Source organism: Carassius carassius, chromosome 18, assembly GCF_963082965.1.
Source record: "Carassius carassius chromosome 18, fCarCar2.1, whole genome shotgun sequence".
In the NCBI taxonomy this organism is placed as follows: domain Eukaryota; kingdom Metazoa; phylum Chordata; class Actinopteri; order Cypriniformes; family Cyprinidae; genus Carassius; species Carassius carassius.
Window position 1 is genome coordinate 33,011,179 of NC_081772.1, and position 21,991 is coordinate 33,033,169.

The 21,991-nt window shown below is 41.9% G+C and overlaps 2 protein-coding genes across 6 annotated transcripts; both read left to right on the forward strand.

Moving 5' to 3' along the window:
* On the forward strand, window positions 1-7,253 carry LOC132092813 (heterogeneous nuclear ribonucleoprotein Q-like). Of its 5 annotated transcripts, none has more exons than XM_059499235.1 (12): window positions 1,067-1,105; window positions 1,232-1,391; window positions 2,037-2,155; window positions 2,242-2,349; window positions 2,431-2,544; window positions 3,147-3,323; window positions 3,514-3,649; window positions 3,735-3,940; window positions 4,226-4,375; window positions 4,449-4,570; window positions 4,838-5,376; window positions 6,786-7,253. In XM_059499235.1, exons 1-12 carry the CDS (start codon window positions 1,067-1,069, stop codon window positions 6,809-6,811), a joined length of 1,896 nt encoding a protein of 631 aa, XP_059355218.1. In that variant the 3' UTR covers window positions 6,812-7,253. The 5 variants fall into 5 exon arrangements, with proteins under 5 accessions (XP_059355220.1, XP_059355221.1, XP_059355218.1 ...); XM_059499236.1 differs by having other exon boundaries at window positions 4,838-5,219; XM_059499237.1 differs by lacking the exons at window positions 1,067-1,105; window positions 6,786-7,253 and adding an exon at window positions 1-173 and having other exon boundaries at window positions 4,838-6,059.
* A 12,935-nt stretch (window positions 7,254-20,188) lies between these two features.
* Window positions 20,189-21,508, forward strand: LOC132091974 (general transcription factor II-I repeat domain-containing protein 2-like). Its single transcript, XM_059498031.1, has one exon. The coding sequence runs from the start codon at window positions 20,456-20,458 to the stop codon at window positions 21,179-21,181; it is 726 nt and encodes a 241-aa protein (XP_059354014.1). The 5' UTR covers window positions 20,189-20,455; the 3' UTR covers window positions 21,182-21,508.
* Window positions 21,509-21,991: the final 483 nt, after the last annotated feature.

Sequence of the window (21,991 nt, forward strand, 5' to 3'; positions counted from 1 at the left end):
CCCGTGAGCGGCCGCGTCAGAGACCCCGTCGGTGCGCGCGCGCGTGCGTGAGCAGCGCTGCCCGCCATTTTACAGTATTGGGCATCAAGCGGAGCTCCGCCGGGGAGTCGGTAACCGCCCAGAACACACACTCGACACGAGCACACCCGAACCGACCAGCAGAAGCCCGTCAGGTAAGCGCGCGGCCGCTCGGGGCTGGTAACCGTGGCGTCTCGTGCGGCGGAGGCGTTTATTCTCCCGGTGTTTGGAAACAATGCCCGGGGGGAGGGGGTTACCGGACACGGCCACTGTGCGAGAGCAGGCCCTCTGAACAACCGTCTCAACGCGCAGCGGTGTCTGTTATTAGTTATTACAGCATGTAGGCTGCGCGCTAAATGAGCTGATATTGTGCGTAAGTCACGCTGCTGAGCTAGCAGGCTAATGCTAATGCGCCTGAATCACAATTGAATTAAAACGCATTTATCTTGCAGCTTTTCTAAATTTCATAAGCTGTTTTGGTGGCTCGCTTATTAACAGCACGTTCTGCGCAGTGCTTTGTCGTCACGTAGTTCTTTAAAGAGCACTTTGTTATGTGTGTAACGTAAACTAACGCTATCTACGGCGGGCCTGAGACTCGTGCTGCGCGCCCACGCGAACGCGCGTGTTTAGCTATTCACATTGACTGAGCGCTTGTGTGTTTGCAGACTACACGCGCACACACACACACACACACACACACACACACACACACACACACACTGGATGAAATAAACGGGGAGTGTGAGAGACGTCTACCTGTAACGTTAGATGATTGAGGGCTGTTTGCTAGGATGCTTCATGCATGTATGATGCATGCATGGGTGGTGTTAGCGCAGTGGATAAGACGCATGCCTGTGGTGTGGGAGACCCGGGTTCGAATCCACTGTGAACCGCCAGTGTGTCCCTGAGCAAGACACTTAACCCCTAGTTGCTCCAGAGGCGTGCGACCTCTGACATATATAGCAATTGTAAGTCAGCTAAATGAATAAATGTAAATGTAAATGTATGATAGTGTAGAATCATACATGCATATTGTGTAGAATCATACATGCAAATCCAGCATATATTTATCATTCATTGCATGCAGGTAAAAAAAAGATTGGGTTATTCCGAGATTGCAGTATGAAACCCTATACATAAAATTGAATACCCACTTAATTTGTGTAAATGTCTACCCAAACCTGCAGTAATTTGGCTCATTGCATTTGAACAGATTTCTGGAGACATGGCCACAGAACACATTAATGGGAATGGTACAGAAGAGCCGATGGACACGTCTGCTGCAGTTACCCATTCTGACCACTTCAACACTTTAGTAGAAGCTGGTCTACCACAGAAAGTTGCTGAAAAGCTAGATGAAATTTACCTGGCAGGTAAGCCAAAACTTGAACCCTGCAAATTGACATTCATCATATTCAGTGCATGTTGACCTGTCGGTGCCATGTGTTTTCTTGCGTAGAGAATTGGCAGATCATGAGCAACTTTGTGTGGTTTCACTGCAAAATGGGTACTGCAGCGTTTAATGATGTACGGTGCACGGTCTGCAGAAATACAGACTGAACTGAGCGTGTCTGATCCTGAGAGCAGCCTTTCTGGGGATTATCTGTGTGCTGTTAGATTGGGGGGGAGGGGGGCGTACACCAGGACAATAGAGACCGCTGTCCAGAGCGGAGACATCATTACGAAGGGGCTGGGTGCTCCTGGGATAATCATCATTTCTGTACGAACGAGGTGCTGCTGTTGACTCTGTCTGTAGTGTTAGTGATGACCGATCAGGAGGTTTCTGTGTTTGTGGAAAACCAGAAAATATCAGGATAATTAGAGCGCAAAATGCTCTTGTCCCGTAATCACAAGTGACTGAAGTGGTCTGTGCTGAAGCCCTGTCCAAATGATGAGACCATGAACTCTCTCTCTGAGTGTGCTGATGTGTTCCTCGAGCCTGACCGGACGGGGCTGAAGCGTCCTGCCGTCGTCTCCTCTCTCGGCCACGCTGAGCTGTCCCTGTTCTCTCCCTGCAGGCCTCGTGGAGCACAGTGACCTGGATGAGAGGGCCATCGAAGCTCTGAAAGAGTTCGATGAGGAAGGGGCACTGCAAGTTCTGGTCCAGTTCAAAGAGAGCGACCTGTCCCATGTGCAGGTAAGAGCTCTCGCTCTGCTCTGTGTGTCAGTGTAGTGAAGGAGCGAAGGATTCACTGACTCGCTCGCTCGCTCTCTTTCACTCAGAACAAAAGTGCCTTTCTCTGTGGAGTGATGAAGACCTACAGACAGAGAGAGAAACAGGGGACCAAAGTTGTAGATTCCACGAAAGGACCAGATGAAGCAAAGATTAAGGTGCGCTTGGACTTTTTATTTAACGCATTTTATTAAAATGAAACGAGTGCCTGTGTTGATTGGTTTGGTGGTGTTTTTCAGACGTTGCTGGAGAGGACAGGCTACACTCTTGATGTCACTACAGGTCAGCGCAAGTACGGCGGTCCTCCTCCTGAGACGGTGTATGCCGGTGCTCAGCCCACGGTCGGGACAGAGGTAATCAGCGCTGTCTGAATGATGAGTGTTGTACAGCCTCTCTCCATCCGTGTGTAAGAGCGTCTGTCTGCTGTTAAACCCAGCACATGCTGCTCAGATGTAAGAGGACACAATGAAATCTGTGTGGCGTTCCTAACATAGCTTGTTAGTGCACAGTCCAGCCGGATGAAGCTAATGCCTTTTCATTATCCCACGTGATCTCATTCTTGGCTGCTTAACAAATAAAATAAATGGACATCCTGATTAGAGTTGACATCTCATATGAAAACAGTAGAAGGATTTGAGCACGATGCCACCATCCAGTCACAGTTTTACTGATGCTGTACTGTAGATTTTTCTTTAAGTAATTTTGTGTTTGTCTGTTTTTGTTTTAGTTATTATAGTACGCAAACATTAATTGAAAATGTATTCATGTATTTATTTTTGTTTTGTTTAACAGTAACTCTGGTCAGTCAGTTATAAATGAATGACCCGCATCATCTTCCTGTTTTCAGATCTTCAGTGCATCTGTTTAGACTGACACTTTGAAGATTAAAGAGAATTATTAAATTCATATTTATATCAGTTTGACTGGCTAGCTCACAGACTTCTCCATACTGCAGATCTTTGTGGGGAAGATCCCGAGGGACTTGTTTGAAGATGAGCTGGTGCCTCTGTTTGAGAAGGCCGGGCCGATCTGGGACCTGCGTCTGATGATGGATCCTCTGAGCGGCCTGAACCGCGGCTACGCCTTCCTCACCTTCTGCACTAAAGAGGCTGCGCAGGAGGCCGTCAAGCTAGTAAGACACGCTGGATCACTCAGAAGAGTATCATGTGTCAACCTAGATTCACAGTCATATCTCAGAATCATCATTGGGTTATTTGTGGGGAGGTTCCAGAAAACATGTGTTTGTGTAGTGATGGACGTGGGTGTTGTTTCACAAATTCAACTGTTGTTCAGGTATTCAATCCCTGTTTTTCTCCTCTCAGTGTAACAATCATGAAATTCGCCCGGGCAAACAAATTGGCGTGTGTATATCAGTGGCAAACAACAGACTCTTTGTGGGCTCCATTCCCAAGAGCAAGACGAAAGAACAGATCGTTGAAGAGTTTTCCAAAGTCACAGGTGAGCTTCATCTGTGTCCTGTCAACGTGCTCATTTCTTTTGGTTTCTTCAGATACACCTTTAACATCCTTTCTCTGTTTCTTAGAGGGTCTTACTGACGTCATCCTTTACCATCAGCCAGATGATAAGAAGAAGAACAGGGGCTTCTGTTTTCTGGAGTACGAGGACCACAAAACAGCAGCACAGGCTCGACGGAGGCTCATGAGCGGGAAGGTGAAGGTCTGGGGCAATGTGGTCACCGTCGAGTGGGCCGACCCCATTGAGGATCCCGACCCGGAGGTCATGGCAAAGGTCAGAACACGATCCAACAAGGTCTTTGGTGAAGGGGTTGTTCTGAAAGACGTTCCTGTTGAGATTCTCTTTCCACATTCTCTTCAGATAAGACCTTTCTGAAGCGGTAGTTTACTGTCGACTTGACGTTGGTTGGAGACTTCCTTCTGTTTTGGGAGCACTGTTGATCAGAGTCTTGGGGTTTTCAACTGACCTAAATCCCAGACTGATGTAACAGCGCTTATATTCGTGCCTCGTCTTCTCTTGCAGCTAGAGAGCTCATGTTGTCATCTCATCTGCTCCTAGGTGAAAGTGTTGTTCGTCAGGAACCTGGCAAACAGCGTCACAGAGGAAATACTTGAAAAAGCGTTCGGCCAGTTTGGCAAACTGGAGCGAGTGAAGAAACTGAAAGACTACGCCTTTATTCACTTTGACGAGAGAGATGGGGCGGTCAAGGTGAGACGCTCGGGAACAAGAGTGTTTTGTTGAGCGGTCGTTACAGTGGTGTGATGGATGTGGATGTTTGCAGGCGCTGGCAGAAATGAACGGTAAAGCTTTAGAGGGAGAACACATTGAGATCGTGTTCGCCAAGCCACCCGACCAGAAGCGGAAAGAGAGGAAGGCACAGCGTCAAGCAGCGAAGACACAAATGTGAGTTTTGTGGGTTTACCTCAGGGGTGTCCAGCCCTGCTCATGATGGGCAGCTGTCCTCCAACTCTTACCCAGCACACGTGGTGTTTGGGGTCCTCCTGGTGAGCTCAGGCAGGTGTGTGTGTGTGTGTGTGTGTTTGGGGTTGGAGCTGGACTCTGCAGTCCTCTAGGAGCAGACGCGTTACAGCTCTGTATCTCTGAGATGAGTGATCTTAGAGCAGCTTGTCACTTCATATGAATGTAAACATCTGTGCTCTTCTGTCCCAGGTATGATGATTACTACTACTACGGGCCTCCTCAGATGCCGCCTCCTGCCAGGGGCCGGGGCAGGGGTGCCAGTCGGGGCGGTTACTCCTACCCACCTGACTATTATGGCTACGAAGATTACTACGACTATTATGGTTATGATTACGATTACCATAACTACAGGGGCGGCTATGATGACCCGTACTTCGGCTACGATGACTTCCAGGCGCCCGCTCGAGGCAGAGGGGTGCGCGGCGGGGCTCGAGGCGGGGCGTCTCCGTGGCGGGGCAGAGGGGCCAGCACTCCACGGGGCCGACCGGGCTTCCCTCAGCGCGGAGGTCTGGGGGCCAGCAGGGGCCCACGCGGAGGAGCCAGAGGCGGGGTTCTGCCGAGAGGCCGCGGGGTACGTGCTGCTCGGGGTGGACGCGGTGGAAATGTAGGAGGCAAGCGCAAAGCCGATGGCTACAACCAGCCAGATTCCAAACGGCGCCAGACCATTAATCAGAACTGGGGCTCGCAACCCATTGCACAGCAACCCTTGCAAGGTGGCGATCATTCTGGTAACTATGGTTACAAATCTGACAACCAGGAGTTTTATCAGGATTCTTTTGGGCATCAGTGGAAGTAGAGAATGTAGGGCTCTTTTGTTTTCACTTCACAAACAACAAAAAATTACCCAATCCTTTTTATAGAGACTTGATTGGCCCTGAGATCCATTAACGGTTGCCTCTCTGCTCTTGTACATATTTTAAGAATCCGCTTGGACTCGATCAGTAGTCACTCCCTCCTGCTTCTGCCGAACTGTTTGTTTTATGTTTTGTTTGGAAGTCGTTTCCTACTTTAAAAAAAAAAAAATCGGGATTGAAATTTTTAAATTAGCAGTTTTGTGCTCAACCTGTCTATTTGGCTATATAGTACCATGTGTGTTCATAGGATTTCTCCTCTTCATGTCTTAAGTAGGTAACAGCAACAACAACAAAAAAGGACAAAAAAAAAAAAAAAACGAAAGTGTCTCCTAAACTTGTATTCAACGAAGAAAAAAAAAAATGAAATTACTATTTGTATGTTACAAAAGATAATGCTAGTCAAATAGCTTGTCTTGTTTTTGGGGAAAACGATAAAAAAAAGAAAAAGGAAAAAAAAAGGACTTTGATCCTAATTTTTGGCTTTACATTTTGGCTTGTATTCTTTGCTGTTTGTCTGCTTGAATAAACATACACGCACCAGTGTACAAAAACTCAAATTGTGTTTCAAATTCATGTTTCGGCAAATTCTCTCTTCAAATTGCCTACAAATTTATGGCTCCTTGTGGAAGAAAAAGGACTAAAGGTTTGCCTGTAGACGTGCTGCTCCCTCACTCTGCATGCCTCAAATTGATCTCACCCAGTTGAAGTCCACATCCTCTCTCCACTCAAGCTTTGTGTAAACACATACCCCATTTCACACGACCTCCAACTGAGAGGCCTTTCTTTACTCCGATTCACTGCCTTCTCTCCTGAGGTCCCCGTGCGTTTGGGCTTCAATGGGGTTTTGTTAGAGGAACTCCACGAGGACCGAGGCTAAACTCGATGATAGCCACAGAAAGCACAATTTGATGCTAAACAGCGAGTCCAGACGAGGCGTCGTTGTCGCTGGAAGCTCTAACTCTCTTTGCTCTTGCACGTTTGTCCCCAATTTGAGCCACTGGGAAGCTGCCATGCATGACTGTTTTTGCTTTCCTTCTTCTGTATGTCTGTAACTTTCCCGCCCCCTCCAGATCTCCCAATTCCTGTGGCTTCGACCCGAGCCTCTGTTGTGCATGCTGAATCATAGGGTGTCGTCGCCAGTCTCTAGTCAATGCATTTAGCTTTCTGTCTTTGACATCTGCTTTGTGGTTGTTTGTGTCCTTGTGTGATCTCTTTGTCCTTTTGTGTTGTATTGATTGTTAACGCTCCTCTAATTTGTGTTCCTTTTGTCACCTGGCTAGCAGGGGAGCGGGGTGGAGGCTGGTCCTGACATGTCCCAGTGAAGACTGACTAGCTCACATCAGGTGGGGTCACCAGGTGCTGTCGGCGGAGGGGTGTAAGGTGCAGTCCACGCTCCAGCTCGGCTCCTGCCTTACCCAAGCAGATCTACTCCCCGTCTGCCTCCACGATTGACATCAACGCAGTGTCACGATCAGACGTGTGTGTGTGTGTGTGTGTGTGGACTCTTCTTTGTGTTTTGTTTTCTTTTGTTTTTGTATTTAATTTTTAAGTTTATGAGAGTGTCCCAGAACCCTCGTGTCATGAGAGAAAACGCCATTTACCGTCGAAGTAGCCCAAAGGAGTTTTATCCTTAACGTTACATGTATTTTGCACTTTGTGGATGTTTGAAGTGGCTTGGAGGAGCTTGATGCTGTTGTATATTTGTGTATTTTTAACTGGAGCTTATCATGAGGACGAACGTGTTAAGCTTGTATTTGAGTCTTGCCTCTTTTTTTTTTTTTCTTCAGTTGTTACACCCTGCCGTGACTGACCAGGCATTCCAGGTGCAAATGGTTCTTTTCTGAACCTTTTTTTAGGGTGTTTTTTTTGGAAAGGGTTGGTTAACTACCTCATCCTGGAGGCTGAAACTGCCCTATCTGTACTGTACATATGGAGACTTAATGCAAGCAGGGCTTTTTATATTCATCTTATGCACAAGGGCACCATCAGAGCCAATGTACCTAGTGTATTATAGTCCTTTTGTAATGATGCTGAACAGTCAGACTGGGCATGTGAATGACACTCATGTGATGAGTCTAAAGAAGCCTTGCCTGAGCGAGACGCCTGCCTCTGAGGATGTAGTTACAGCTCGAGAGACAGGTCAGGAGGATGCTACTTGTTTGTTTGTAAAGGCTTGAACTTGAGGAAGAATCTACTTTAATAAGCTTTAGCTGCGTTTCTCAGACCCCCGCCCCAAATTAACTGGTTTTAAAACTTTTTTTGTTTGTTTTAAAGGGATAATTCACCCAAAAATGAAAATTTGATGTTTATCTGCTTACCCCCAGTGCATCCCAGATGTAGGTGACTCTTCAGTAGAACACAAACAGATTTTTGCAACTCAAACCGTTGCAGTCAGTCAGTCATATAATGGTTGTCAATGGGCTCCATGGCTTTGGGAAAAACAAAAACGTATACAAACCAAATTAAACCCTGCGGCTCATGATACATTGAGATCTTAAGACATGAAACGATCGGTCTGTGCAATAAACTGAACAGTATTTAGATGTTATACTGTCCTGAGCGCATGACGCGTGTACTTGCTCTGGCATAGTAGACATATTAGATAAATACTGTTTAGTTTCTTGCACAGACCAATCATTTAATATCTTAAGATCCCAATGTATCGTCATGAGCCACAGGGTTTAATTTGTTTTTGTGTACTCTTGAAGCCGTGGAGCCCATTGACTGCCATTATAAGACTGATAGACTGCAACGTTTTGAGTTCAAATTCATCGTTTTGTTCTACTGAAGAAACAAGTCATCTACATCTGGGATGCCCTGGGGGTAAGCAGATAAACATCACATTTTCATTTTTGGGTGAACTATCCCTTTAAGAAGATGCAGTCCATGTTGATGGCTGCTTGAACAATTTTGAAACCAACACCATCCCTTTTGTGAACTACATGCTGCTTAGGCATGCACAATTCACCATCGTTTTTAAAGGTAAGTCCAGAGTATCACCTGCACATGGAGACGATTCTGATAGCCGTTCAGATCAATCCGCTGCTTCCTTATTCTTTCGATGGAGGCGGTTGGGCTGGTCTGGCTGACAGGAGATCAGCTGGGATTGATATCTGTACTTAAGCTTTGCTCCTTCTCCGTCCCTGGCGCTGATTGTGAATCAGACTGGACTGGTGAGAGCGGGTCCCTTTCTGCCATCATGCCATTCCCCATTCAGTCTGTATTAAGAGCTGTGGTCAGGGCGGGCAGGATGTCTGATGTCAGTGAACTGGGCACACCATAGCTGCCTTTTCATCACATTTAATGTGATGGATTATTAAGATATGCATCGTTTTGGGCATGTTATTGGTAACTTTAATTCTCTTTAGCGCTTGTTACAGGGTTTATACGTTTTTAAAGGGATTCTGTTGATGTTTCAGTTTCTTTTTTTTGCCTCTTTAAAAGTATTGACTGGATTTTGAATATGACTGACTACACGATTATTTCTGTATCACCATCAGACCATTTTTATAAAAAAATGGTGTTTTAAAGTACTGCTGCATAACAAGTGTTTTTGCATTCCTGCAAATAAATTTTGTAAAATGAAAAGGTGTCTCCTTGCTTGATGCTGTTGTTTCCAGAGTGCTTTTCTGTCTAAACCTCTACTTGTGATTGTCTTATTTAATCAGTGGTGTGTTCGGTTACATTGACTTATTTAAATAAATAAAAAAAGCATCTAATTTTGATTTTACCAAAAAAAAAAATTTGAATGCTCATTCATTTTTACCACCTTTGGAATGGTGTGTTTTTATTTTATTTTAAATCACTTTCCATCAGTCTGGCTTGTTTGAGGTGACATCACGTTATTTGTGTTGAATGAATATATGAATGTACCGTTTCACAACATTCCTACACTGTAAATTTAGCAGAAGCATTTTCCAAAGTGACTAACACATAAAGTTCATCACAAACAGTCTCTCATGAAAGCAGTGACATTCGTAGTGTGTGGCCAGGCTGTTGTTCCCAGTGAAGTTGTGTAAATGGACAAAAGAAGAGGAGTGAGCACAGAACCTTGAGGAACCCCAGTGACCCGCAGACAGCCCTCCAGTCTATGAGACCTGGAAAGAGCCTCCTCTCTATGAGACCGTGAGTTTAGACTGAAGCCACTGAAGTACTACTGTACCTGAGATGCTCATGTCAGAGAGGGTGGACAGGAGGATCGGGTGTTTACAGTGTCAAAGACCATACACCGGTCCTGTAGAATAAGGACAGATGATTTGGAGACAGACAGCAATGTGTTGATTTTTCTGCATTTAGTCATGCTCATTGGTTCCACATAAATGAAGTTACAGAAATATTATGACTTGTTATTTTTAAGTGACATAGTTATTATTTAAGGTTAAGTTTATAAAATGATACCTTAATTTTTGTTTTTGGCATAATTGACACAAGACTCTCTCATGGTGTTATGGCGACATCATGTGGTCAGCGTGTGAATGTGATGTGTGGGACATCTGTCCTGGTCTCGCATTCAGCTTAAGACCGTCAGGATTCATCATTACAGACCGAGGTGGGTAGTCCAGGGGTCAGAAAGTAAAAGTCCTGCTATATATTTATTCCATCCATGAACTCAGCAGCTGATTTCACCAGAGAAGGAGTCACAAGCACGCCTCAAGTCAAACTCCCACTCCTCAAAGAGTTAAAGTTAATGAGATATTTTAAGTGACTAATTAAATGATCATTGTACATTAGTGATGAACACCTGCTGTTATTGAGAATTACAGAGGATCAGATGTTATTTTTTTGTTGTTGGTTAAACTGAGGCCACCATCATGGAGATCAGTGTTTGATGTAATTCTCAATAAAAGCAGGTGTTCATCACTAATGCACAATGATCATTTAATTATCATTTAATCACATATTTACATGCAGTAAATCTTACATTCTACTGCCATCTCAACACAGCTGTGCCAATTCTGCAGATTTATTCTGATGAAGCAGCTGTCCACCTTCACCTGTCTTTGCTGTCATACCTCATTGATGCAGTCAAACATGTGCTTACTGGAGCTCCCCTTTCAGCAATACACAATAAAATGTGTTTTTACAGCACAATCACAGATATACGTTACTATTTAACGTCCTTACACCTTCAACAAGTCAACAGTATACAGTAACCCAACAAAAGCGATTTAAACACAAGGAACTGTTTTTGATTCATAATATTCACAATGTCAAATGATCCCCATGATCTGTAAAAAGCATAAAACACTGCATTATTCATACAATGTCGCATTGGGGAAGTCGTGGCCCAGGGGCGTCACTAGGCCCTTTTTAGGGGGGCTTCAGCCCTAAACTTCTGCCCAGCCCCCCTAAAAAATATTTGATTAATACATTTTTGATCGCTTCAGTCCCCTTTAAAAAAAACTCATTTGAAACGGCGGCAAGCTGCGTCAAGTTTCGGCTCCACCCCTTATCAGAGTCTGCTTGGATTTAGTGCATTTTTCAATCTGCAGGGGCGCCGAGCAGAGCGAACATCAGAGAGCACAAGGTGTGTGTCTTGCATTTATTGATAGATTGCTAATGCTATGATATTACATCTGCATCGGTGCAGTTCTTTGTCATAAATGCATTGCAGTTTACATAATGTAATGTTACTGGCGCATTGGGAGCACACGGGACGGCTCGGTTTCTCATCCAGTACCAATACGTTTCCAATACCAATACCTTGTGTGCTAGTTGTTTTTTATTCCTACAAAAATGAAGTGATTAACACCCATGAAAACATACTTTAGATTCAGAAAACGATCATGATTTATTTTCATTTACTTTTTAAAATTACAGATATATTATTATGTATTTTGACATTACATTATGCAGCCATGCACAGAAATGATTAAAGACACACATCATTGTGTGGCCCAGAGAGAGAATGTGGAGTTATTTTGTTTTGTATAATTAAATATAGTTTTATATTAAGTAATACTGAATCAGGAGGAGTGTCATGATACATAAATTAGAGTAAGCGTAGAGTAAAGGGATTTTTGATTTTCTTGATTTATACTATTTATACTAGATTTGTACTTGATTTATAGAAGTGGCAAATTGATAATTCATGTTGTCATTTTTAATAAATAGAAATAAATATAGAACAGATTAATCATATTGCCAATAGACAATTACATTAATACATGGTTTGTTTATATTCTTAATGAATATTAGCTGGTTAGTTAAAATACTTAAAATGACATCAATTTTCATGGGGTGACTTTATGAATATCCAACCGTATTGTTGATTATAAAGGCTAAAAAGCTAAAAAACTAAAATAATTTATATTTCATTGTAGATGGATATACGAAATGTTTTCTTGTCGTGCGGGAGTAGGTCTGCAAATGAGCAACAGTCAGGTGAGGTAGACAGCCTCTCACACACACAATACAACTGTGTTCCCAAGATTCATTTCAGTCATTGAACCCTGACATTGTTTTAATTGTCTGCCAATTTCCCTGTACATTTTATAAGAAAAAGCAGTGGTATCGTCAAAGGAAAAAATTCCTATCTGAGGTTTGTATGTGAGCATAGAAATGCAAACAGTAAAATGTTGTGTTTGTACTGGAAACATGTGTGCGTGTGTTTGTACAGGGAATGAATCAGGAGGTCTTCATTGTAAAAAAAATAAAATAATCGACATTCCCTATTTTCTAGTGGTCACATCCAATAATTATTCTTTTATTACAGTGTTGTATATGGCTCAGTCAGTACTCCTAGTCACCATATATGAAATACAGGGAATAAATTTGCCCATTGGCCTCTGACCATCATGGCCTCCTAACAATCCCCATATCTGCTGATTGGCTTCATCACTCTGTCTCCTCTCCACCAGTAAGCTGGTGTGTGGTGGGCGTTCTGGCGCACTATGGCTGCCGTCGCATCATCAGGTGGATGCTGCACACTGGTGGTGGATGAGGAGATACCCCCTGATGTAGAGCGCTTTGAGTGCCTAGAAAAGCGCTATATGAATGTAATGAATTATTATTATTATTATTATTATTAATAGTGGATTTCAGTAAGGTTAGTAGCATACCACCCTACCCTAATAGTCAAATAGTATTTTTTTAATCATACCCTTATTGGGGGCTGAGCCCCCCTAAAATCAAAATCCTAGAATCGCCCCTGTCGTGGCCTAATGGTTAGAGAGTTGGACTCCCAATCGAAGGGTTGTGGGTTCGAGTCCCGGGCCGGCAGGAATTGTGGGTGGGGGGAGTGCATGTACAGTGCTCTCTCCACCTTCAATACCACGACTTAGGTGTCCTTGAGCAAGGCATCGAACCCCCAACTGCTCCCCGGGCGCCGCAGCATAAATGATGAACACTGCTCCGGGTGTGTGCTCACAGTGTGTGTGTGTGTTCACTGCTCTGTGTGTGTGCATTTCGGATGGGTTAAATGCAGAGCACAAATTCTGAGTATGGGTCACCATACTTGGCTGAATGTCATTTTCACTTTTTTTCACTTCACTTTCACTTCGTCAAGAAACTCACACTTGCTTATAGACCGAACATATAATGTGCACATGACGTCATAGTTTTCACAAATTCATGTTTTCATAGTTTATGAAATTGCAATAGCAATGACGGTATTGTTTCCAAAAACTTGAACTTGAAGTTAACTTGAAAGTTTGTGTTTTCAGGCCCACAAAACACCTTTGCATGCAAATGAATAACCAAAATGCATAAAAAGATTTCCATTTTTAGTTAAAAGCTGTGTCATGTAAACACCCTGAGTTACCAGACCCAGGATGGTGAATACACAGCATGCAGGGTAACTATTTGCAATACGGAGATTAATACAGAATTGAAATAATAAATTACAAAATGCATAACTTTAACTTGTCTCTGTGTGGTTAATGGGGAAACATATCACCGGGGAACTGTGGTAGACATAACACATTGCAATGACTACTGATATGTGAATGTAATACTACAAAGACTCAGTTGTGCCAATGTCACCCTCAACATGAAAAAATGTCACTTCTTTAAAGGGCAACAAAAATTCTGGGCCATATCATCTCCGAGAAAGGAGTAGAGGTTGATGTTGAAAAAACTCAAGATGTCATTCAATATTCTACTAACAAATAACCTCAAAGCACTCTTACATTTCCTGGGATTAACCGGCTCGTATCACAAATTCATACCTCATTTTGCAGATATCACAGCTCCCCTCAATAACCTAAAAAAGAAAGATGTGAAGTGGCAATGGTCCCCTGATTGCCAAGTTATCTTCGACACCATCAAGTTTTCTCTTCAAAATCGTCATTGAAGCTTTTCATCCACGTGGTTCACAAAAGGGTTCTTTTTTTTTGTCTCGAGGTTTTGTTTGCTCACAATACCACCTGCTGACCAAAGAGCGTAAAACAAGCAGATACAGTTGTGGCCAAAAGTTTTGAGAATTACATAAATATTAGTTTTCAAAAGGTTTGCTGCTAAACTGCTTTTAGATCTTTGTTTCAGTTGTTTCTGCGATGTACTGAAATATAATTACAAGCACTTCATACGTTTCAAAGGCTTTTATCAACAATTACATGACATTTATGCAAAGAGTCAGTATTTGCAGTGTTGGCCCTTCTTTTTCAGGACCTCTGCAATTCGACTGGGCATGCTCTCAATCAACTTCTGGGCCAAATCCTGACTGATAGCAACCCATTCTTTCATAATCACTTCTTGGAGTTTGTCAGAATTAGTGGGTTTTTGTTTGTCCACCCGCCTCTTGAGGATTGACCACAAGTTCTCAATGGGATTAAGATCTGGGGAGTTTCCAGGCCATGGACCCAAAATTTAAACATTCTGGTCCCCGGGCCACTTAGTTATCACTTTTGCCTTATGGCACGGTGCTCCATCGTGCTGAAAAATGCATTGTTCTTCACCAAACTGTTGTTGGATTGTTGGAAGAAGTTGCTGTTGGGGGGTGTTTTGGTACCATTCTTTATTCATGGCTGTGTTTTTGGGCAGAATTGTGAGTGAGCACACTCCCTTGGATGAGAAGCAACCCCACACATGAATGGTGTCAGGATGCTTTACTGTTGGCATGACACAGGACTGATGGTAGCGCTCACCTTTTCTTCTCCGGACAAGCCTTTTTCCAGATGCCCCAAACAATCGGAAAGGGGCTTCATCGGAGAATATGACTTTGCCCCAGTCCTCAGCAGTCCATTCACTATACTTTCTGCAGAAGATCAATCTGTCCCTGATGTTTTTTTTGGAGAGAAGTGGCTTCTTTGCTGCCCTTCTTGACACCAGGTCATCTTCCAGAAGTCTTGTCCTCACTGTGTGTGCAGATGCGCTCACACCTGCCTGCTGCCATTCCTGAGCAAGCTCTGCACTGGTGGCACTCCGATCCCGCAGCTGAATCCTCTTTAGGAGACGATCCTGGCGCTTGCTGGACTTTCTTGGACGCCCTGAAGCCTTCTTTACAAGAATTGAACCTCTTTCCTTGAAGTTCTTGATGATCCTATAAATTGTTGATTTAGGTGCAATCTTAGTAGCCACAATATCCTTGCCTGTGAATCCATTTTAATGCAACGCAATGATGGCTGCACGCGTTTCTTTGCAGGTCACCATGGTTAACAATGGAAGAACAATGATTTCAAGCATCACCCTCCTTTTAACATGTCAAGTCTGCCATTCTAACCCAATCAGCCTGACATAATGATCTCCAGCCTTGTACTCGTCAACATTCTCACCTGAGTTAACAAGGCGATTACTGAAATGATCTCAGCAGGTCCTTTAATGACAGCAATGAAATGCAGTGGAAAGGTTTTTTGGGATTAAGTTAATTTTCATGGCAAAGAAGGACTATGCAATTCATCTGATCACTCCTTATAACATTCTGGAGTATATGCAAATTGCTATTTTAGAAACTTAAGCAGCAACTTTTCCAATTTCCAATATTTATGTAATTCTCAAAACTTTTGGCCACGACTGTACATTACAGATGGCCTGATGTGAGCCATGATTACCCTGTTTAGAAATAATAGTGAAGAAAAAATCTGTTTCCACAAAGACTAATCTATTTATATGAATATAATGTGTATTTCATAATGATTGTATAACATAATATAACATAACTGTTTAATCAAAGTATTGGCTTGAAATAAATAGGGCTATCAAATGTGTGTAAATCAAGTCTTTGCTCATAATAGGCAGGAGGGCCAGTATTATTAGTCTAAAACTGAAAAGTGGGTGAATTTACAAGATTTGAACCACTTCCTGAACCGGCCTGACCAAGCGAGGCTTTGGACTTCATCAATGATGTAATTTCTCTAAAGTGATACAAGCCTCAATACACGTCATCAATGATGTCATAACCCTAACAGAAAGAGAACTTTCCTGTTCCGAGAGGAATGGGTTTGTTTTCCCAATGTTATCCAATCTCTCTGAGTGGGTCGTGCTAGGACAACAGTGATGGACTCCTTGTTGTGAGACCTGGCTTACACAAAAAGGGGGCGCAGGGGGTTAATTGTTAACCTTAATTCTGCAAAATGTGTCTATTGCAGCGACATGCAGACACCAGCATGACAGGATGTGCAAAAGCCACAATTTTTTTTTTAAATAGGTCCTTCTCCCTCGATTTAAAGGGGTTTTAGTCTGAATAAAATGCTTGTATCAGGACTGTAAAAATTTGAATTTATTTTTTTATTTGATCAGGGACAATGCACAAAAAAAACATTAGTCTAAAAAGAAGAGATGTCATGTGCCAGGTTATAATAATGCTAATTTCCACCCGAAGTCCCTGGACAGGTAGATGTTATAGGCCCTACGTACAAAAGTTCATAAAATATATACAGAATAATACATAAAATCATTACTTCACTCACATCATAAAAACACACTCCACTTCAGGAATCTATCACTCACTCACTCAGAATTCACATCGTTCATATCACAGTCAATTCAGTGCGTACAGGTTTGCTTTAATAATAACCACTGTTTGGTCAGGCGTGTAAATGTACTATAGTTTGTGCATGAGATAATTTCGTTTGGAAGAATATTCCAAAGGTTCGCTGCTTTATAAAAGAATGATTGTTGACCATATGTGGTTCTACATTTTGGAACGCTGCACTCTCCTCTGACTGTCGACCGTGTGGCTCTAAAATTCTCTCCGAATTTAATGTGACAAATTTCCTCAAAGGGGGAGCAGCAATGTTATGGATAATTTTAAATAAAGAAGAAATTTGATTATATTTAATAAGGTTTTCAAAACTCAAAATGTTATATTTACTTTGTACTTTACAGTGATGGTACTGGCGAGACTTTTTATCATGGATTTTTATGGCCCTTTTATATAATGATTCAAGTAAATTTAACGATGTTTTACACGCCTGAGACCAACTAGACATGCAATACAGAAGATGTGGAACAATCATAGTGTTGAGGTATATATTTGAGGCTTCCGTAGTTAATGAATTTCTAATATGTTTATAGTTCATCAAATTAAATTTCAATTTATTACTAAGATTTTTTATGTGACTTTTAAAACCAAGGTTCGAATCAAGTATTAGACCTAAATATTTTGTTTCATTTACATTTTTAATTGTTTGTCCATTTACTTGAATTTCTTGAGTTACTTGTGATTTACGTTTATTTGAAAAAAACATTGAGACCGTTTTATCCACGTTTAAGGTCAGACAAGACGTATGTAACCATTCTGCAACTTTTTGCATCTCTTTTGATAATTTGTCAGCAACCTCCAGCTCGTTTTCCCCAGAAGTGAAGATAACCGTATCATCAGCGTACATGATAATGTCAACGTCCGAACACACTGTAGGGAGGTCATTTATATAGATGCTAAAAAGCAAGGGTCCCAAAATAGACCCTTGCGGCACTCCCATCGAAGTGGCTCTGAACGCAGATTGGATGTTATTCACTTGTACACACTGATGTCGGTCGCTCAAATAAGATCTTATCCAATTTTGGGTGTGCTCAGAGAGACTATATTGATTTAATTTACTGTAAAGTATCTGGTGATTGACAGTATCAAAAGCTTTACGCAGATCAAGGAAGACTGCTCCCACCACCCTTCCCCGATCCACATATGCCCTGATAGTTTCCAGGAAGTAACAACAGGCAGAGTCTGTTGAGTATTTCCGTCTGAAACCAAATTGCATTGGATTTAAAAGAGCTTGTGATTCAAAGTGGGTGGTAAGTTGCTCTGCCACCGTCTTCTCGAGCACTTTTGACGCAGCTGGGAGGATGCTTATTGGACGATAATTGTTCATGTCTTGTTTGTTCCCAGACTTAAATATCGGGGTGACAATCGCAGGTTTTAAGGCTGCTGGAAAAATACCCTCACTAATCGATTGATTGATAATTATTGTCAACGGATCAGAGAAGATGTCCTTATATTGTTTAAGAAAAGAAGTATCAAGTCCATAAATATCTTTTGCTTTGCTGTTGTTTAACACAGTAATACTTTTTTCAACTTTAGTTTTAGTTATTGAGCTAAGATTAAAATCATATTTGTCACTGATTGTGAGAGGGGGGTTAGCAATGTGAAAATTCTGAGCCATTTTTTGGACATTGTTTAAAAAATAATCATTAAAATTTGTTGCTATTGCAAAAGAGTCATCAATAATTTTTCCCTCTATATTGAGACAAATATTCTCACATTTTGACTTTTCTTTTCCAATCAGTTTATCAATAGTTTTCCATATTATTCTACTATTACCTTGTGCATTTCTAATGATTTCAAGAAAAAAACTGGCTTTGGCCTTTCTAAGCTCAGCTGTAACTTTATTTCTTTGACTTGTAAAGGTGAATCGATCCGTTGTTAGTCCTGATTTGAGAAATGTTTTTAGGGCCATATCTCGCTTTTTCATCATATCCCCAATAATTTTGTTGAACCATGGCAAATTTTGCATGTCGCTTTCTTCGATTCTTTTTTGTATATTTGATGAATATGTCATTTACAGCCAACATAAGATCATGACAGCCCTGTTCACAAGATTTTTTCTCCAGGATGTCTGCCCACTTTGTTTGTATTAAATCTTTTTCCACCAGTTGTAAATCTTTCTTTGGAATGAATGTGATATACATTTTACTATTTGTTTGATTTTTATTCTTGCACCTTGTTTTTATCAATTTTCTAGCTACTAGAGTTAAATTATGATCAGACATGCCTGTAATTAAATTATAAGTTTTAATTATTCTCTCGGGTTTATTTGTCAATAGTAAATCTATTAAAGTTTGAGAGGATCTTGTTATACGAGTTGGTTTACTTAATAGTTGTGTCATTTGAAAAGGTTTTGTTATTTCTTTAAGTTTGTTTCTACATGATTTCTCAAACCAATTTAAATTAAGGTCACCCAAAAGAATGACTTCTTTTCCATCACACTGTTTAAGTAAATTACCAAGAGAAATAAAGAAATCATTAGTAGCTTTAGGAGGTCGATAAATTGCTAATACACAGAAAGTCATTTGAGGAGATAAAGTAATAGTAGTCCCCACACACTCCAAGTTACAGTCACTGATATCCAGTTGTTTACTTTGGATGTGATCTCTTACATAAATCAGCACACCGCTGCCTTTACCCTTGTTTCTGTCGCGTCTATACAAGGTGTATCCCGACACTTTCACTATAGAACAGGTGTCTCAAACTGCCGGCCCGCGGGCCATTTAAGGCCCCCCTTCCCCCTCCACCCGGCCCGCCACTGATGTCAAAAATAAAACATAATCCGGCCCGCTAAATTAATTTTATTATTATTATTATTATTGTTTTCTAGTTGTCTCAAAAAAAAAAAAAACGCGCATGCAGACAGATTTAAAAACCGCTGGTTTCGGGGCATTCGTAGTTTATGTTGTTTGGCTGCGAAGTGCGAATGAAAAGATGTCTCTTTCCAAACCGAAAAGGAAAGTGGATGAAGAACACAGACAGTTTCAAGAAAGATGGACTTTGCAGTATTTTTTTGAGGAGTTTAATGGAAATGCTACCTGTCTGATATGCAAAGAAAAAGTCGCCGTTCTAAAGGAATATAATCTCAAGCGTCATTACTCTACTAAACATGGAGAACAGTATGATAAGTACCAGGAAGACGGGCCAAGCCGTTGCAGAGAGAGCTAACGTCCCAGCAAAACCTTTTCCATAAAGCCAAAAAGGATGCTGATGCTGCAGTTGAGGCTAGTTATGTGGTGAGTGAGTTGATCGCTAAAGCGGGAAAGCCATTAACAGAAGGGCAGTTTATAAAGGATTGCATGCAGAAAGTCGCTGATATTCTTTGTCCAGAAAAAAAAAACTTGTTCAACAATCTATCTTTGTCGGCGAACACAGTGGCAGAGCGGATCAGCGAGTTATCGAGTGACATTTATGATCAGTTACGCAGCAAATCTAAAGTTTTTCACAGCATATTCTGTGGCGCTTGACGAAAGCACAGACATAACCGACAGTGCTCAGTTAGCAATTTTCATCAGGGGTATTAATGACCAATTTGAAGTGACAGAAGAGTTGCTGAGTTTGTGTCCAATGCACGGCCATACCACAGCCAAAGATATATTTCAGCAGCTGTGTGACGCCATTGAGCGCGCTGGTTTGCCGTGGAACAGGCTGGTCGGCATTACCACTGATGGTGCCCCGTCTATGACAGGGGAAAAAAATGGACTGGTAGCACTAGTACAAAGAAAGTTAGAAAAGGAAAAGGAGGAAAATGCAGATGCAGCAGTTGTTCTGCACTGCATTATACACCAACAGGCACTGTGCAGCAAATGCTTGAAATATGAACATGTCATGTCTGTTGTCCTGAAATGTATAAATTACATCAGGTCTAGGAGTTTACAGCATCGCCAGTTTCGGGCCTTATTAGAAGAAATTGAGTCAACATATGGTGATGTACTTTATTTTACTGAGGTCCGCTGGCTCAGCAGGGGGAATGTTCTGAGGAGATTCTTTGAGTTAAGATCAGAGGTGAAGAGATTCATGTAAGATGGTAGAATGGATGTTCCTGAATTTGATGATCCTAAATGGGTCATGGACCTTGCATTCTTAGTTGACATAACACAGGAGCTGAATGTCCTTAATCTGAAGCTCCAGGGCCCAGGTCAGCTCATCACGGCAGCGTATGACAGTGTGAAAGCCTTCTCCACAAAACTAAGATTGTGGAAAACTCAGCTTTCTGCAAAAAACCTTAGTCATTTCCCAACATGCAGATCTCTTGCGGAGGAGGGCACAGCATTCAGTGGTGATGAATATGCCTCTGCTATTGAAAACCTACTGCAGGAATTTGATCAACGTTTTGCTGACTTCAAGGCACATCGTGACACTTTCCAGCTGTTTGCAGACCCCTTCTCAGCTGATGTGGAGAGTGTCCCAAATCTTTTGCAAATGGAACTTATTGACTTGCAGTGCAACAGTGAGCTAAAAACTAAATTCAGAGAGGCACAAGGACAAGCAGACAAGACTGGACAGTTTTTAAGAGAATTACCTCCATGCTTCCCAGAGCTGTCCAAAGTGTTCAGTCGGGTAATGTGCCTTTTTGGAAGCACATATCTGTGTGAGAAACTTTTCTCAACTATGAACTTCAATAAATGCAAGTACAGGTCCAGGCTTAGTGATGCCCATCTTGAAGCTGTACTCAGAGTTTCAACTGTGACCTCCATCAGGGCAAACGTGGCTCAGTTGTGTGAGCAGAAGCGCTGCCAGGTGTCTGGCAAGAAATAGAATGGTGTACAAATGTATTCAGGGTTTGCATTTGTTCAGTGCAATATTGTTAGTTGATCGCTAGGTTTTTTTGAGTTAAGTCAAAATAAAGAAAGGGAAAAATATTTGCACTACCTGTTAAAAACTAATATATATACTGTTATAACAATAATAGAGACAATGCTGTTTAAATTTTTTGTTAAGTTTGACAAAAATATTTTAGCAATGTTATTTGAAGTAAATTAAAAAATAATGTTTTAAAAATTTCCACTTTCTTGTTGTGCTTGAATGTTAAAATGGCCCTCCTATGAGGTGTCAATCACATCAATGGCCCCCAGCCAATTTGAGTTTGAGACCCCTGCTATAGAAGAAGGAGTAGTTAACCAAGTTTCCGTTAAGCACAGATAATCCAGATTTGAATCCGTCAACAAATGTTGAATCTGCTCAGTCTTCGAAACGATGCTGCGGATGTTTAAGTGTCCTCCGAAAATACCCTTCGGCTTTGTTTTCGGGTTCCAAAGTACGCTCGCATGATTCACAGTCTGAAACAGTTTCATTTGCTGCTGTTTAAGTAAGGCGGCAGTATTTGCAGTTGCTGCTGGCTTTGCGTGGATCACTGCTTTTAATATGTTCTCAGGAATGAACTTAGGAGCAGAGTTTGTCAGGGGGTTACCTCGTTTTCCCACGCTAGAGTGTTGGATATGAGTCAGCGGCGCCGACGATTGCACCACATGAGTGGAAACAGCTGATTTTAGAATGTTCACACGATCTTGATAATCCATAGGCCCGGGGTTTAGATGAATATCCCCACATAGAAGCAGAACCATGCAG

What these genes read in the sequence shown, in the direction of transcription:
- LOC132091974 (XM_059498031.1), top strand. Translation starts at nt 20,456, where the DNA reads ATGGATGTTCCTGAATTTGATGATCCTAAATGGGTCATGGACCTTGCA.
- LOC132092813 (XM_059499234.1), top strand. Translation starts at nt 1,067, where the DNA reads ATGCAAATCCAGCATATATTTATCATTCATTGCATGCAG. An exon ending in TTATCATTCATTGCATGCAG is followed by an intron (nt 1,106 to 1,231) that starts GTAAAAAAAAGA and finishes GCATTTGAACAG; the next exon opens with ATTTCTGGAGACATGGCCAC. An exon ending in AGATGAAATTTACCTGGCAG is followed by an intron (nt 1,392 to 2,036) that starts GTAAGCCAAAAC and finishes CTCTCCCTGCAG; the next exon opens with GCCTCGTGGAGCACAGTGAC.